General features: G+C 39.1%; 1 protein-coding gene across 2 annotated transcripts; it reads right to left on the reverse strand.

Moving 5' to 3' along the window:
* Positions 1-1,328: 1,328 nt before the first annotated feature.
* Positions 1,329-10,944, reverse strand: LOC108717704 (H2.0-like homeobox protein). Of its 2 annotated transcripts, XM_018264972.2 has the most exons (4): positions 10,148-10,944; positions 9,037-9,207; positions 6,877-7,061; positions 1,329-2,844 (listed from the first exon to the last, which is right to left on the reverse strand). In XM_018264972.2, exons 1-4 carry the CDS (start codon positions 10,611-10,613, stop codon positions 2,521-2,523), a joined length of 1,146 nt encoding a protein of 381 aa, XP_018120461.1. In that variant the 5' UTR covers positions 10,614-10,944; the 3' UTR covers positions 1,329-2,520. The 2 variants fall into 2 exon arrangements, with proteins under 2 accessions (XP_018120461.1, XP_018120462.1); XM_018264973.2 differs by lacking the exon at positions 9,037-9,207 and having other exon boundaries at positions 10,148-10,942.
* Positions 10,945-12,428: the final 1,484 nt, after the last annotated feature.

Raw genomic sequence — 12,428 nt, forward strand, 5'->3', positions numbered from 1 at the left:
AAATGAATTAATTATATATATATATATATTTGTGTGTGTGTGTGTGTATCTATCTATATCTATCTCTATATCTATATCTACATCTGTGTGTATATATATATATATATATATATATATATATATATATATATATATATATATATATATATATATATATATATATATATATATATATATATATATATATATATAGATAGATAGATATAGAGATAGATGGATAGATATACACACATATATATATATATTCTGCAGAACAGAAATAAAAGTAGGTGTTACACTGTTCTCTATTAGTATTTAAAAAAATTAATTATATATATATATAAATGAATAAATAAATAACATATTTTTGGGACCCACAATCAACATAGATAATTGAGTGCTACCCAGATCTTAAATTTGTAGGGAGGTAACTTTCATTGTCTTTATAGATATTTACATTTTAATAGTCCCTAAAAAAACAAATACATGTATATACTTATATAAAATAATTTGTACTTTTTCATTCTCTCTCTCTCGGTATGTAGACTCCAGTCCCCGAACAACCCCTATTTGGTGTAATGGACATGATTATGGAGAGGGAGAGACTTTATTGTATATACCTATATAACCTGCACATTAGAAAGGTTTATTTTTTTATGTTTTCCCTATAGCCAGACTCTGGTTTCTCCCTCTGTTTCTCCTGAGCACACAGAAGCCCCTATTTCTATGATTTGGTAAGAGTAGGAGGGTGCACAGATGAGGGTTGACTCCCACTTGCTGTAAAACCATAATAAACATTTTATTTACAGTATGTTCAGTGCATGGCTAGAGACAGATACACAAAGCAAAGAGTCTGCATGTTCAAACTACTTTCACATTTTGATGCCTTTAGAGAGCAGATCACAGAACAGAGCACCTGCTGGAAATCAATTAGGGGGAGAAGAATAAAGAGAATTGTCTGGATTCCCCCATCCACTTTGGTTCCTGTGGTGCTGCTAATTACAGGGGGACACACACCCTAGTTTAGGGGCCCCTTATATACCCAATTACATTAATGATCCCAGCTGGGGGTTCTTTTTAGGCTAAGGCCACACTAGGCGATAGCGCCGCGATTTGACTCGCCGCGACTTTTCGCCGCGACTTTTAAGCCGCAATCGCTGGGGAAACTTTTGCGCTGGCGTCTATGGGGAAATCGCGAAAAATCGCCAGCGTAAAAACACACACGGCGATCTTTTCTCTACTGTCGCTCGAAATTGCCTCGCTTGGCGATTACGAGCGACAATAGAAAAAAGATCGCCGCGTGTGTTTTTACGCTGGCGATTTTTCGCGATTCCCCATAGACGCCAGCGCAAAAGTTTCCCCAGCAATTGCGGCTTAAAAGTCGCCGCGAGTCAAATCGCGGCGCTATCGCCTAGTGTGGCCTTAGCCTTAGGGCAAAGTGCAAAGTCCAACATCTCCTGAGCAAAATATTATACTTTTTTGCCTTTTTTTGGTTCAGAATACAGCTTCAAAAGAAAGGCTCCTTTTTTTCTTGCTTTCAAACAGGTGATCAGTTAATGCTGCCTGTTGATTGGTTGCTATGGTTTACAAGAATTAGATCCAATTGTCTCCTATAATTTATAATCCACTTCTATCTACTTAAGAATGCCTTTTCCCACAGTCAGGGTGATTTCATTGGGCCTAGAATTTTTTTTAGTTTGAAACCCACACTATTAAAGGGTCAGTAGCACCAAAAAAAATGTAAATGGCTTAATTTATGCTTAAATCCATTGCAGTGTTTTAGTGCGACTGAATTCATATAAACACTGTTTTTCTGACAGAAGATGGAATATAGTTTATATAACTTAGCAAATAGGCCACTTTGCACAGCAGGTTATAGCCATTTAGAATACAATGGTTTTCAGTGTTTAAGTGCTGATAAGTAGGCGACATTTGTCATCCATGGCTTTCTGTGCACATATAGGGTGAAAACTTTTCTAAAATGGAATAGGAGTTTTGCGGCAAGGAAAAGGCAACTATAATAATAATTAATATTTTTAATTTCTGTGTGACTTGCCCTTTAAGTACAAAAAAAAAGAACACTGCAAGGAGGGATCAGAATGCAGACAGCACCAATAGCAAACACTTACACACCCTTTAAACAGATGGTCCCAGTCTCCTCAGATCCTCGAGTGCTGACACCCTCTTATCCCCACTCATTCTTATGCACACACCTAGGGTCACTTACATTTGGTAAATGAGGTGCAGTTTGGGTGATTTTCAGCCAGTCAGTTCTTTATAATGTAGACAAGAGGGTAAGGCACAGCCCCACCCATGCAGAGATAATAATCCATCAGTAAGAAACAACTTTCAGTCCCCCTCTCACCTTCTGCGATTGGAAGTCCAAACACCAGATCTTTAATGGCAGGTAAGGGATAAAGCAGTGGTACCAGCTTGGCACAGCCATACTCTCCTCAGCTTGTCCACCACTGGGGTCTCCCACAAAAGTCAAAGATAAATTAATGAGTCACTTCCATCTTCCAGTCTCCAGGGTAGCCAGAATTATTGTAATGGGGGGCTCTGTGGAGTGGGTGCTTCTGTGAGTGGGGCACAGTGCTGTGGGGAGGACTTGATGACACTGGTGGGCTGTGGTTCGCTGGGGGTTTCAGTCCTTTCATTATCACTGGGCATCATGTCCAGGGACTCACAGTCACTGCTCTCGCTCTCCCCTTCTGATCTGTAGGGGCTGCTGATTCTGTCCATATTTATTTCCTCTGAGCAGGGGGCCTCAGGCTTCTCTGCCTCCTCCTTTTCCTTGTCCTTCTGTGCTTGGGCCTCCTTAGAGTGTCTCCACTTCATGCGCCTGTTCTGAAACCAGACTTTCACCTGCAGGGCCAGAAGCAAACCCAGAATTAGCCAGGAACATCTCTTAGCCTAGACACTAACCTGTCCAGCCCCAGCTGCTGTTCGACTACAAATTCTAGAGGCTGCTGGGAGTTGTGATAGGACAAGAAGTCAAGTGCAAAAAATCTGAATAATAACTTGATTCTTCGTTGGCTGCACCATTCCCAGCTGGGTAAGTAAAAATCACAGTTATCCAAATGTTTATTATAATACTTATCTTTAGTTTTGCTTTCCCAAGCCACAAATTCTTCTATGGAAAATCAGGCCCGGACTGGCAATCTGTGGGTTCTGGCATATGCCAGAGGGGCTGCAGTATGGTTCCATAGAAAGTTACCATATAGTGGGCTGGTAGAGGGTTGTTTGGGCCTCTGTGTACTTGGAATGGCAGGGCCTATTTTGACTCCCAGTCCAGGCCTAATGGAAATGTTAAAATAAATTATATTTAATCTGATGCAACTATACATGGTCTTGTGGCTGCATTTTCTGGATATTAGAATGCATAAAACCTGGCGTGTAGGAGCTGTGTGCTCTCTGGGCACCCCTATGGATCATTACATTGCTTCAGTGACAAGCCCTATTTTTTCAGCTCCAGCCAGGGCACTAACTGCAAGGAGATTGAATGTTCTCCTCTTGCCTGTCTGGGTATCCTCTGTATCTTAATAGAATTGACCATAGTGTGTGCAATTGGGGCCTTAGATTGAAAGCTCCATTGGGGAGGGAGTGATGTAGTTGATGTGAAATCTCTGAATTATGTTGCTGAATATGTTAGGAGGTATAACTGCTCATTATTTATAATCAGGGCTCCTGATTTCAAACCAGGGCTCCTTATTTATCATATGTGCCACTATGTGCCCCTAGACATGTACAAAATAAGTGCCCTCAGTTCTGCTGAAGGAACTGTACCTTTAATTCAAAAACAAGATACAATAAAACTCTTGTGGACTGGGCAATGCCTGGCACAGACTTAAATCACCATTGAATCCCCTACACCAATGAGAGAAAGCAGCCCACCAACCCCCTTAGCTTTGGCTACTCTGCAAAAAAAAATCAGCTTCACTAGAGGTGGCAGTCATTCAGACAACAATTAGAAAACGAAGAAAAATACAATGAAATAAATCGTCCGAATGAGAGTTCTGCCATTTCTGGGAAGGGTGTTCAAATATTTAGATTAGATTGCCTTTCCAAAGGGCATGGTTTAATGTTTATGATATATATATATATATATATATATATAGATATATAGAGATATATATATATATAGAGATATATATATATATGTCCATATATTGCAATATATTTAAGCTGGCAATATATGGACAAACAATCCCTGTTTTGTTTAAAGGGTAAGGCATTTTTCAGTAGCAGTATGCACAAAATGTCTCTGTCTTAAATATATTGATAATGGGTTGAGTGCAGAGGAATCTTGTATTTGTCTATATGTATTTTGTGGTCACACCCTCATTGCACCCCCGCCTAATGTTTTTAAAAACTAGTGGTGAGCACAACTTTCCCTTGTTTATATATATATATATATATATATATATATATATATATATATATATATATATATATATATATATATATATATATATATATATATATATATATATATATATATATATATATATATATATATATATATATAATTCTAAGAAAACCCCCACTAACAGTGTGTTTTTGTCTTAGAAGCAGCCATAATATGGATATATATATATACATGTGAGCTGGGTGCCAAGTTAAACATGTAAAAAAAAGGTAAATACTGGCACACTCAGGGTTTGTATATTATGCATAAGAATAAACTCCTTTTTTGCATAATATACAAACCCTGAGTGTGCCAGTCTTTACCTTTTGCTATACAAATATATATATATATATATATATATATATATATATATATATATATATATATATATATATTTTTTTTTTTTTTTTTTTTTAAATCAAAGGACCTATATACCTATATGCATATATAGTGCCCTGTTTCTGGAGTGGGTATTCAGATATTTAAATTAGATAGTAAGCTCAAAGGGCTTCCCAAATAGATATTATTTATTATATTTATTATAGTCAAGGGACCTGTATTTAATCACCCTGTTTATGAAATAGTGATTTTTTTTTAAGAATTATTTTGTGGTATTTGGGGTTACAAGGTAGTGGAAAGACCTTATAATGTCACTGCTATTGTGCCTCAGCCACTCTATTTTTTGCAGTGATTTCCCATCCTGATACCACAATGTGTGATTAAACATCAGCTCATTCCTCCAGGGCCTGTTAAAATAGTTTTTTTTTTTTTTAATGTGATTATTGTCCCCAAGAGAACAGGCTAATTATCTGCTGTGAACTCCTGTGGGAAGGCTTTAAATAAAAACCAAATAAACTGCCCACTCTTCAAATAAATAATGATAATAAAAATGCAATAAATAAGTCCCCTAAAGAGAAGTCGCCAGTCTGCAGATTCTGCACAAAATGATCTTTTTGGTTGAAAAAAAGAAGCAGCAAAGCAGAAGTGCGGCTCCTCCTATCGACACACTCAGACTTCCTTTTTCTTAGTTTTAATAATAATATTGACTCATCTTTATTCACAGCCCCCGTTGTGCAACATGAGGGTTAAGGATTGAGATTGCTTCATAATGAGAAAACCCAAAAGTCTTGCTTAACCCAAACCACGCTGAGTGGGGAGTCACTATTATGTCATTAGCTGCCCCCCCCTCCTTACATTGGATCAGTCCGTTTAAAAATAAAAAAAAAGATTTTCACTTCCCTCTCGATCCTGCATTTCGCAATTTAACAAAATACTTGAAAAAAAATAGTATTTCCTGGAACTATAACGAGACAGTTTTAAACAAACACCAAAAAAAACGTCCAGAGAGGATTTGTTTTCTATTGTGGTTTAACAAAAAGAATATAATGATTTTGTCAACTGCCAGCATTAATGCATTCCCGGCATTTAAAGCAAAAATATAAAACTATATTCATATACATCAATTAAAACTAAAACTGAAGACGTAGAGGAAAGTAATCCAAGTATAAATCTCAGCATTTTCCTTCCCTTCTGTTCCTTTTGAGAAACTCGGATCTTCTGCGCGACTTTCGTAAAATCGCCTACTGCGATCGCGTTGTTCGCAGTTCGTTTTTTGGTTGATAAATTCGTTTACAGTTTAAAATAATGCGGTATCAGAGGCTTCAAAAGTAACCCAAATATTTTTTTTTATTTGGATACTAATGCAATAGGGCAGCTGTTGTACCCATGAGTTAAGAACATATTAGAACTGCTTCTAAACTCTGCGGAGGATAAATAGTGAATAAAGTATTATAAAATATAAGGATATTATACTGTAAGTCACCAGGAGTTCCATGACCATAGTTTTATACAGTTCATGGAACTCTGAGGTTAATTCTAATATCCTCATATTGTACAACAAGGGGTACTTTATTTATTATAATACACAAGTTTTAGTGAGTCATGTGACAAAAATGACATCACTACTCACTGTTTATAACTGATGACATCACTTATCACCGTTTATAAGGATATAATTTACAAGATATTCATGGCTTTTGTGTATTATAATGATATAAAGTTCATACCTACCTAACCTACCTATCATCTTCCTTTCTGGATATAAAAATCCTATTTGTAAACTGTAAGACATTGTTTTTGTTTGTTTTTTACATTAATCTATAATTATTTGATAATGGCAGAATACCTTTTTTTTTTGGATCAATGGCTTTATATATTCGTAATTACGAAAACAATAAACGTAATGTAATAAAGCTAGAACATAAATCATTTTGATTTTTTTGTCTGTTTTGATAAATCCAAATTTTGGGGTGCCTTCTTTGTTTAAAAAAATACATTTTGGGTTGTGATTTATTTTTAAGAATATTGTTGACCTTGTGTATTTTTTTTTAATAAACAAAATAAACAGAGTTTTTTCATTTTCATTAACGGGGGGCATTAGAATGGAGCGCCCCACACCCCAAATGGAAGCCAAATCAAGTGGCCCCTACCTGTGCATCAGTGAGGCCCAGCATGGCTGCCAGCTGCTTTCTGTCGGGCTTTGTAACGTATTTCTGCACCTCGAATCGCTTCTCCAGGCCCTTTCTCTGCAGGTTAGAAAAAACCGCCCGCGACCAGGAGCGTTTTCTTTTATAGGTCTGAGGCATCGTGTCCTTGGTCAGCACCGCGTAAGGTCCTAGGGGGGACAGAGGGGAAAAGACATGAACATCCCAAGTAAGGTCAATATTGTTCCCAAAACTCCCAGCAATGTTCAACCTTGACCCCTAGATTCTATCCAACGCCTACAGCTGCCTACTAAACGCTCAGGTGTCTGCCAGCCTCACTCCACCCTCTGCAGGTGGCTGCTGCTCCTCAGATAAAAGCTAGCCCCGCCCCCATCTACTACAGGTGCCTGCTGCTCCCCAGGTAAGTGCTAGCCCCGCCCCCATCTACACCTTGCTGCTACCCTCACCTACAGTCAGAGATAACCAGAAGGGGAGAGGGAGCTTTTGGATGACTACAGTATAAATCTGTGAATATATACGTGTCCACGAATTTAAAGGGGTGCTTTCAGTTAACCTTAGGTATATTATAGCACTGCTATTTCTAAGCAACTTTTCAATTGGCCTTCATTATTTGTTTTTTTTCGCTATTTTAATTGTGGGGTTTTTTTGTCCAACAAATACATTCATTGTATCTTCATATACTTCTCTAAGGAGTAAGATCTAGCATTAACTATAAATCTAACAACAACAAAAAAACACTAAATAATATATTTGTATATCTCCCAGGGTCATTTTTTTATTTTGTTTTTTTTCTCTTTATTTGTTGTGGGTTTTTTTCAATAAATACATTCATTGAATCTTCATATACTTCTCTAAGGAGTAAGGTCTAGCATTAACTATAAATCTAACAACAAAAAAAACCACATAAAAATATATTTTTATATCTCCCAGGATCATTGTTTTTTTCTCTTAATTTATTGTGTTTTTTTTCCCAACAAATACATTCATTGCATCTTCATATATTTCTCTAAGGAGTAAGATCTAGCATTTACTATAAATCGAACAACAAAGAACACATGTTTTTATATCTCCCGGGGTCATTTGTTTTGTTTTTTTGTTTTTTTCTCTTTATTTATTGTGGGGGGGGGATTTTCCAAAAAATACATTCATTGTATCTTCACATACTTCTATAACTATAAATATAACAAAAAAAACCCCACAAAAATTAGAGATAGCTTATATCTATTATATAGAGGAGATCTCTTATATCTCTTTTATATTTTCTATATCTCTCAGGGTCATTCGTTTTTTGTTTTGTTTTTTGTTCTTTTCTCTTTATTTATTGTTTTTTTTTTCTCCAAAAATTACAATCATTGTATCTTCATATACTTCTCTAAGGAGTAAGATCTATCATTCACTATAAATCTAACAACAACAAAAAACACACACACAAAAAAATATATTTCTCCCAGGGTTATTATTTGTTTTTTATAGTTATTTTTTTTTATTTGCTATTTTCATCAAACCAGCTTTCAAAATAGGCCATTCCATCCCAAAAAAATGAAATGCTTTTTTTACACATTGTTATTGAACAATACTTCTACTTTTTATTACTCATCTTTCTGTTCAGACCCTGTCCTACTCACATCCCAGTTTCGTATTTAAATCACTGCATGGTTGCTATGGGAAATCTAACCCTAGCAACCAGGTTGCTGAAATTGCAAACTGGAGAGCTGCTGAATAAAAAGCTAAAAAAAGAGTCAAATACAGGGCCCTAACTACAGAGGAAGCAGACCCTGGAGATATACCGGCCCCATCAGGCCCTAATTAATGAGCAATTTTAATATAAATCGGTAAAAAAAAGATAATCTGATAATAAAATAAATATGTGGGTCCATTATCATCTATTTACACCACTGCTGAAAAACCACAAATAATACAAAATGAAAAGCAACTGCAAATGGTCTCAGAATATCCCTCTCCACATCATACTAAAAGGTGATTTAAAATTGAACCACCCCTTTAATAATTGATGGGTACAGGGATAAATAAGGGGGTTCAGGCTGTGAGACTGATAAAAATAATGCCATGAATAGAAGAAGGCAGACTATAATATTTCTATGCACCTCCTCATTATTACTAAATACTAAATAGGTCCAATTGTACCTGGAAAAGTGTCCTGAAACTGCTGCTGCTGCGCTGAGCTCCTTAACTGGCCCAGGAGGGACGAGGCTTCGCCCAGGGGCTCTAGGGGCGCGAAGAAGTGGCCAGCTGGCGACTGTATATGGTGGCCCGGGAGCCCTGACTGTTGGCCCGTACTGATTAACGAGGTTAGATCTGCAATCACACACACACAGGAAAACTCTATTATACTGCAGTGCAGTAACACACAGCAACGCAGCGAGTGGGGGTCGCCGACCCCGCCTTGGTATAATCACCCCATACTAACGGCCCAAAACGCTAGTATCCGCTTATTAGCAACTGACAGTATTTGCTCTGAGAGTATAGTATAACTATAGGGAGACTTGTATGAGTTCTGAATATTCATAAACCTGTAGTAAGTTACTAACTACCCCTTATCATTCATAAAAACCGACCCAGGCAGTCTTTATTATATTCATATCACGTGTCAGGCACAGCGAACTCTTAGCAGGAAGGCACCTGAACTATCCGTTCACCCTGCATGAATATTGTATCACTTTGTTTAACAAAGTAACATTAATTATCCCTCTACTCTCTCTCCATTATACAGGCCACTCCACTTCTTTTAGAATGTTTAATAAAGTCCATTTAAGCCTGTGGACCATATAAAATGTACCCCAAATTGCCAAAGAAAACGCATTTCCAATACACATGGAGATAAAGGAATTTACGAATTGGATTGCAACTGCCAGCTGCATCTGTTTAGTCTGTTTTTATTTTCTGGTAGAAACAATGTAGCAGAAGTCGGTTTTCCTCTGTCTGTTTCATGACTATAGGGCACAAGCAGTGTTTGGGTGAAGGGCCTTTTCAGTGAGAGAAAGGGTATTTTTATGGCAGATGCGATCTCCACTGTGCAACTGTCAGACCAGCGAAGTGTATGGAAGGGGCTGTCAGTGTGAAGCCTGGAGAACAAATGGGCAAATGTCTCCACGGTGCCCCCCATTGGAATGGATGGTACACCCCATGTGCTGCCATTAGGACTGGGCCTGGGCCGGTGTAAGTGGCAGCCAGGGGTCGGCCAGTTATTGGGGTTAGTAAGAGATAGGAGCAGTGACAGTCTGGTGGTGGGATTTACCTCTCAGCGTGTTCCCTTCTTTCACTTTGGGGTCAAACTCAGCAGATAAGATCCTGTCGATGCCGAACTTGAGGTCTTTGCTGGAAGGCGCAGGCTGGCTGCTCCCGTGCATTCTCGCTCTGCTGGAGTGGTTGCTACAGAGACTCACCGCCCGGTGCGGTTGGTAGGCTGTCAGAGGGGACAAGCGGTGGTGGAAGCTGGAGTCGGGGGTGACCGGGGTGGGTCGGAGCGGGGAGGCAGACTGGTATTGGGTCGGGTGGAGGATCCCCACTGAAGCCGCAGTCAGGGCTGAGGAGCAGGGAGGGCTCTCGGGGTCGCCGGAGTGTAAAATATCAGCGATACAGAAGGAGGGTTTCTTGTCCAGCGCTGAGAATCCCACAGCCCCACTCGCGGCTCCGCAGTACGAGGAGGGCCACAGGTTGAGGTGGGGAGAGGCGTAGAACTGGGTCAGTCCAGTGGAGAACATCTCTGCCCCCGACCCCCGGGGACAAAACAGCGCAACAAAGATCTGCTCCTGTAGCGCCTGGGCCGCTGCTCATACAGGGTCGCTCCTCCCGCCTGATCTGTAACTCGCTGGGACCGGAGCTGAAGCCACTGACACCCCGGCGGCTCCCGGACACTGGAGGGTCGATATGGGACCCAGTGGATGTGGGAGACCCAGTGGTGCTGAAGTGAAGGTTGACACTCCCACTAGTTGGGCCCCTGACTCAGAGAAATCCCGGCTGGTCCCAGAGAGCAGAACATACACTTCCCCGGGCTGCACAACTTTGCCTGAGAGTTTGCAACTCCGCTCTGTACAAGAATTCACCGAACTCCTCTCTGATTGGCTGCAAGCCCGGTCTATGCACTTTTGCCCGCCCCTTTACTCTAAGGCCACTCCCATCCTTCCCTGTGCTACATATTTGATATACAGACCACGCAGCCAATCACATTGCCATTTTCTGCTAGACCCCCTTTACACCCTGGGAGCTTTGATTGACAGCAGTGTGGAAGCTGCCAGCAGCCTGTGTATCCTCTGTAAGTCATTGCAAGTCATTGCGCCGAAACGTTGAAATAAAACTTTTTTCTTTTTTCACCATTGACAAGACCTGTGAGTGCGGTTTTTTCTTCGTGATTATATATATATCTATATATATATATATATCTATATATATATATATCTATATATATATCTATATATCTATCTATATATCTATATATATATATATCTATATATATATATATATATACACACCAGCCTGTGGACCCTCTGTATTATATATATATATATATATATATATATATATATATATATATATATACCAGCCACATGTCCCTCATTAACCCTGCATGAGCTGGACTGACAGGTGTTTCTCCCCCCCCCCAACTGTTGTGCTGCTACAACTCCCAGCAGGCCTGGACTGGCACTTTACTGTTTTGGTATGTTATAGAATGGCCAATTTTCAATTAGTTTTTATTATTTATTTTGTATTGTTTCTCAATTATTTGCCTTCTACATCGGACTTTTTCCAGCTTTCAAATGGGGGTCACTGACCCCATGTAAAAAAAAGAAAAAAGGTACAGGCTACACATTTATTGTTATTGCTACTTTTTTCTACTCATCTTTCTACTCAGGCCTCTCTTATTCATAATCCAGTCTCTTATTTAAATCTATCCATGGTTGCTAGGGTCATTTGGACTAAATAACTCAAAAACGACAAATAATAAATAATCAAAACCAACTGCAAATTTTCTCAGAATATCATTCTCTACATCATACTAAAAGTTAAATGTGAACAACCCCTTTAAATGTAAAAAACCCATAAAAACCTGTCCCCACAGGTCCAGAACTGGCTGGTGAGTCTTTGCCTTTCAGCTTCTGAGGGTTTCAGTTCAACAACAGCTGAAGGACCTTAGCTTGGACATGTCCAGTGTATATACAGTGTACTGACAATATCTGAGTTGTACTGTGTTTGTATCTAAATTTCTCCCCAGCCCGGGCTTCGCTAACAGCACGCAAAGCGCAAAAATCAGTGCAATGATGTGTTCGTAAAATAACAGGCACACAAGGTTTTTTTTATTATTATTCCTGCTGGTACCAATCTTGCCAGTCCAGTGCTATAGTCCCCTACCTGCAGTGAGGGAGGCGCAAAGTGCAAAGCTTTTGGCTGCAGGATAAGTACATTGCATTATTTGCGCCAGAAGTCAGCATGAAGATTTAGTTGCACTGAATTATGCGACCCTGGGTGGCAGTTAGCAGGGCCTGTAAGTGGGGCAGATAGCAGATTCCCTGTGGGACTGT

This window comes from Xenopus laevis, chromosome 5S, assembly GCF_017654675.1.
Source record: "Xenopus laevis strain J_2021 chromosome 5S, Xenopus_laevis_v10.1, whole genome shotgun sequence".
Lineage (NCBI taxonomy): Eukaryota > Metazoa > Chordata > Amphibia > Anura > Pipidae > Xenopus > Xenopus laevis.

Coding starts and splice junctions, on each gene's coding strand:
- LOC108717704 (XM_018264972.2), bottom strand. CDS start 10,613: ATGTTCTCCACTGGACTGACCCAGTTCTACGCCTCTCCCCACCTCAAC. Junction 7,062..9,036: donor GTTTCAGGACACTTTTCCAG/GTACAATTGGAC, acceptor TGTCCCCCCTAG/GACCTTACGCGGTGCTGACC. Junction 2,845..6,876: donor TGGGCCTCACTGATGCACAG/GTAGGGGCCACT, acceptor CTGGCCCTGCAG/GTGAAAGTCTGGTTTCAGAA.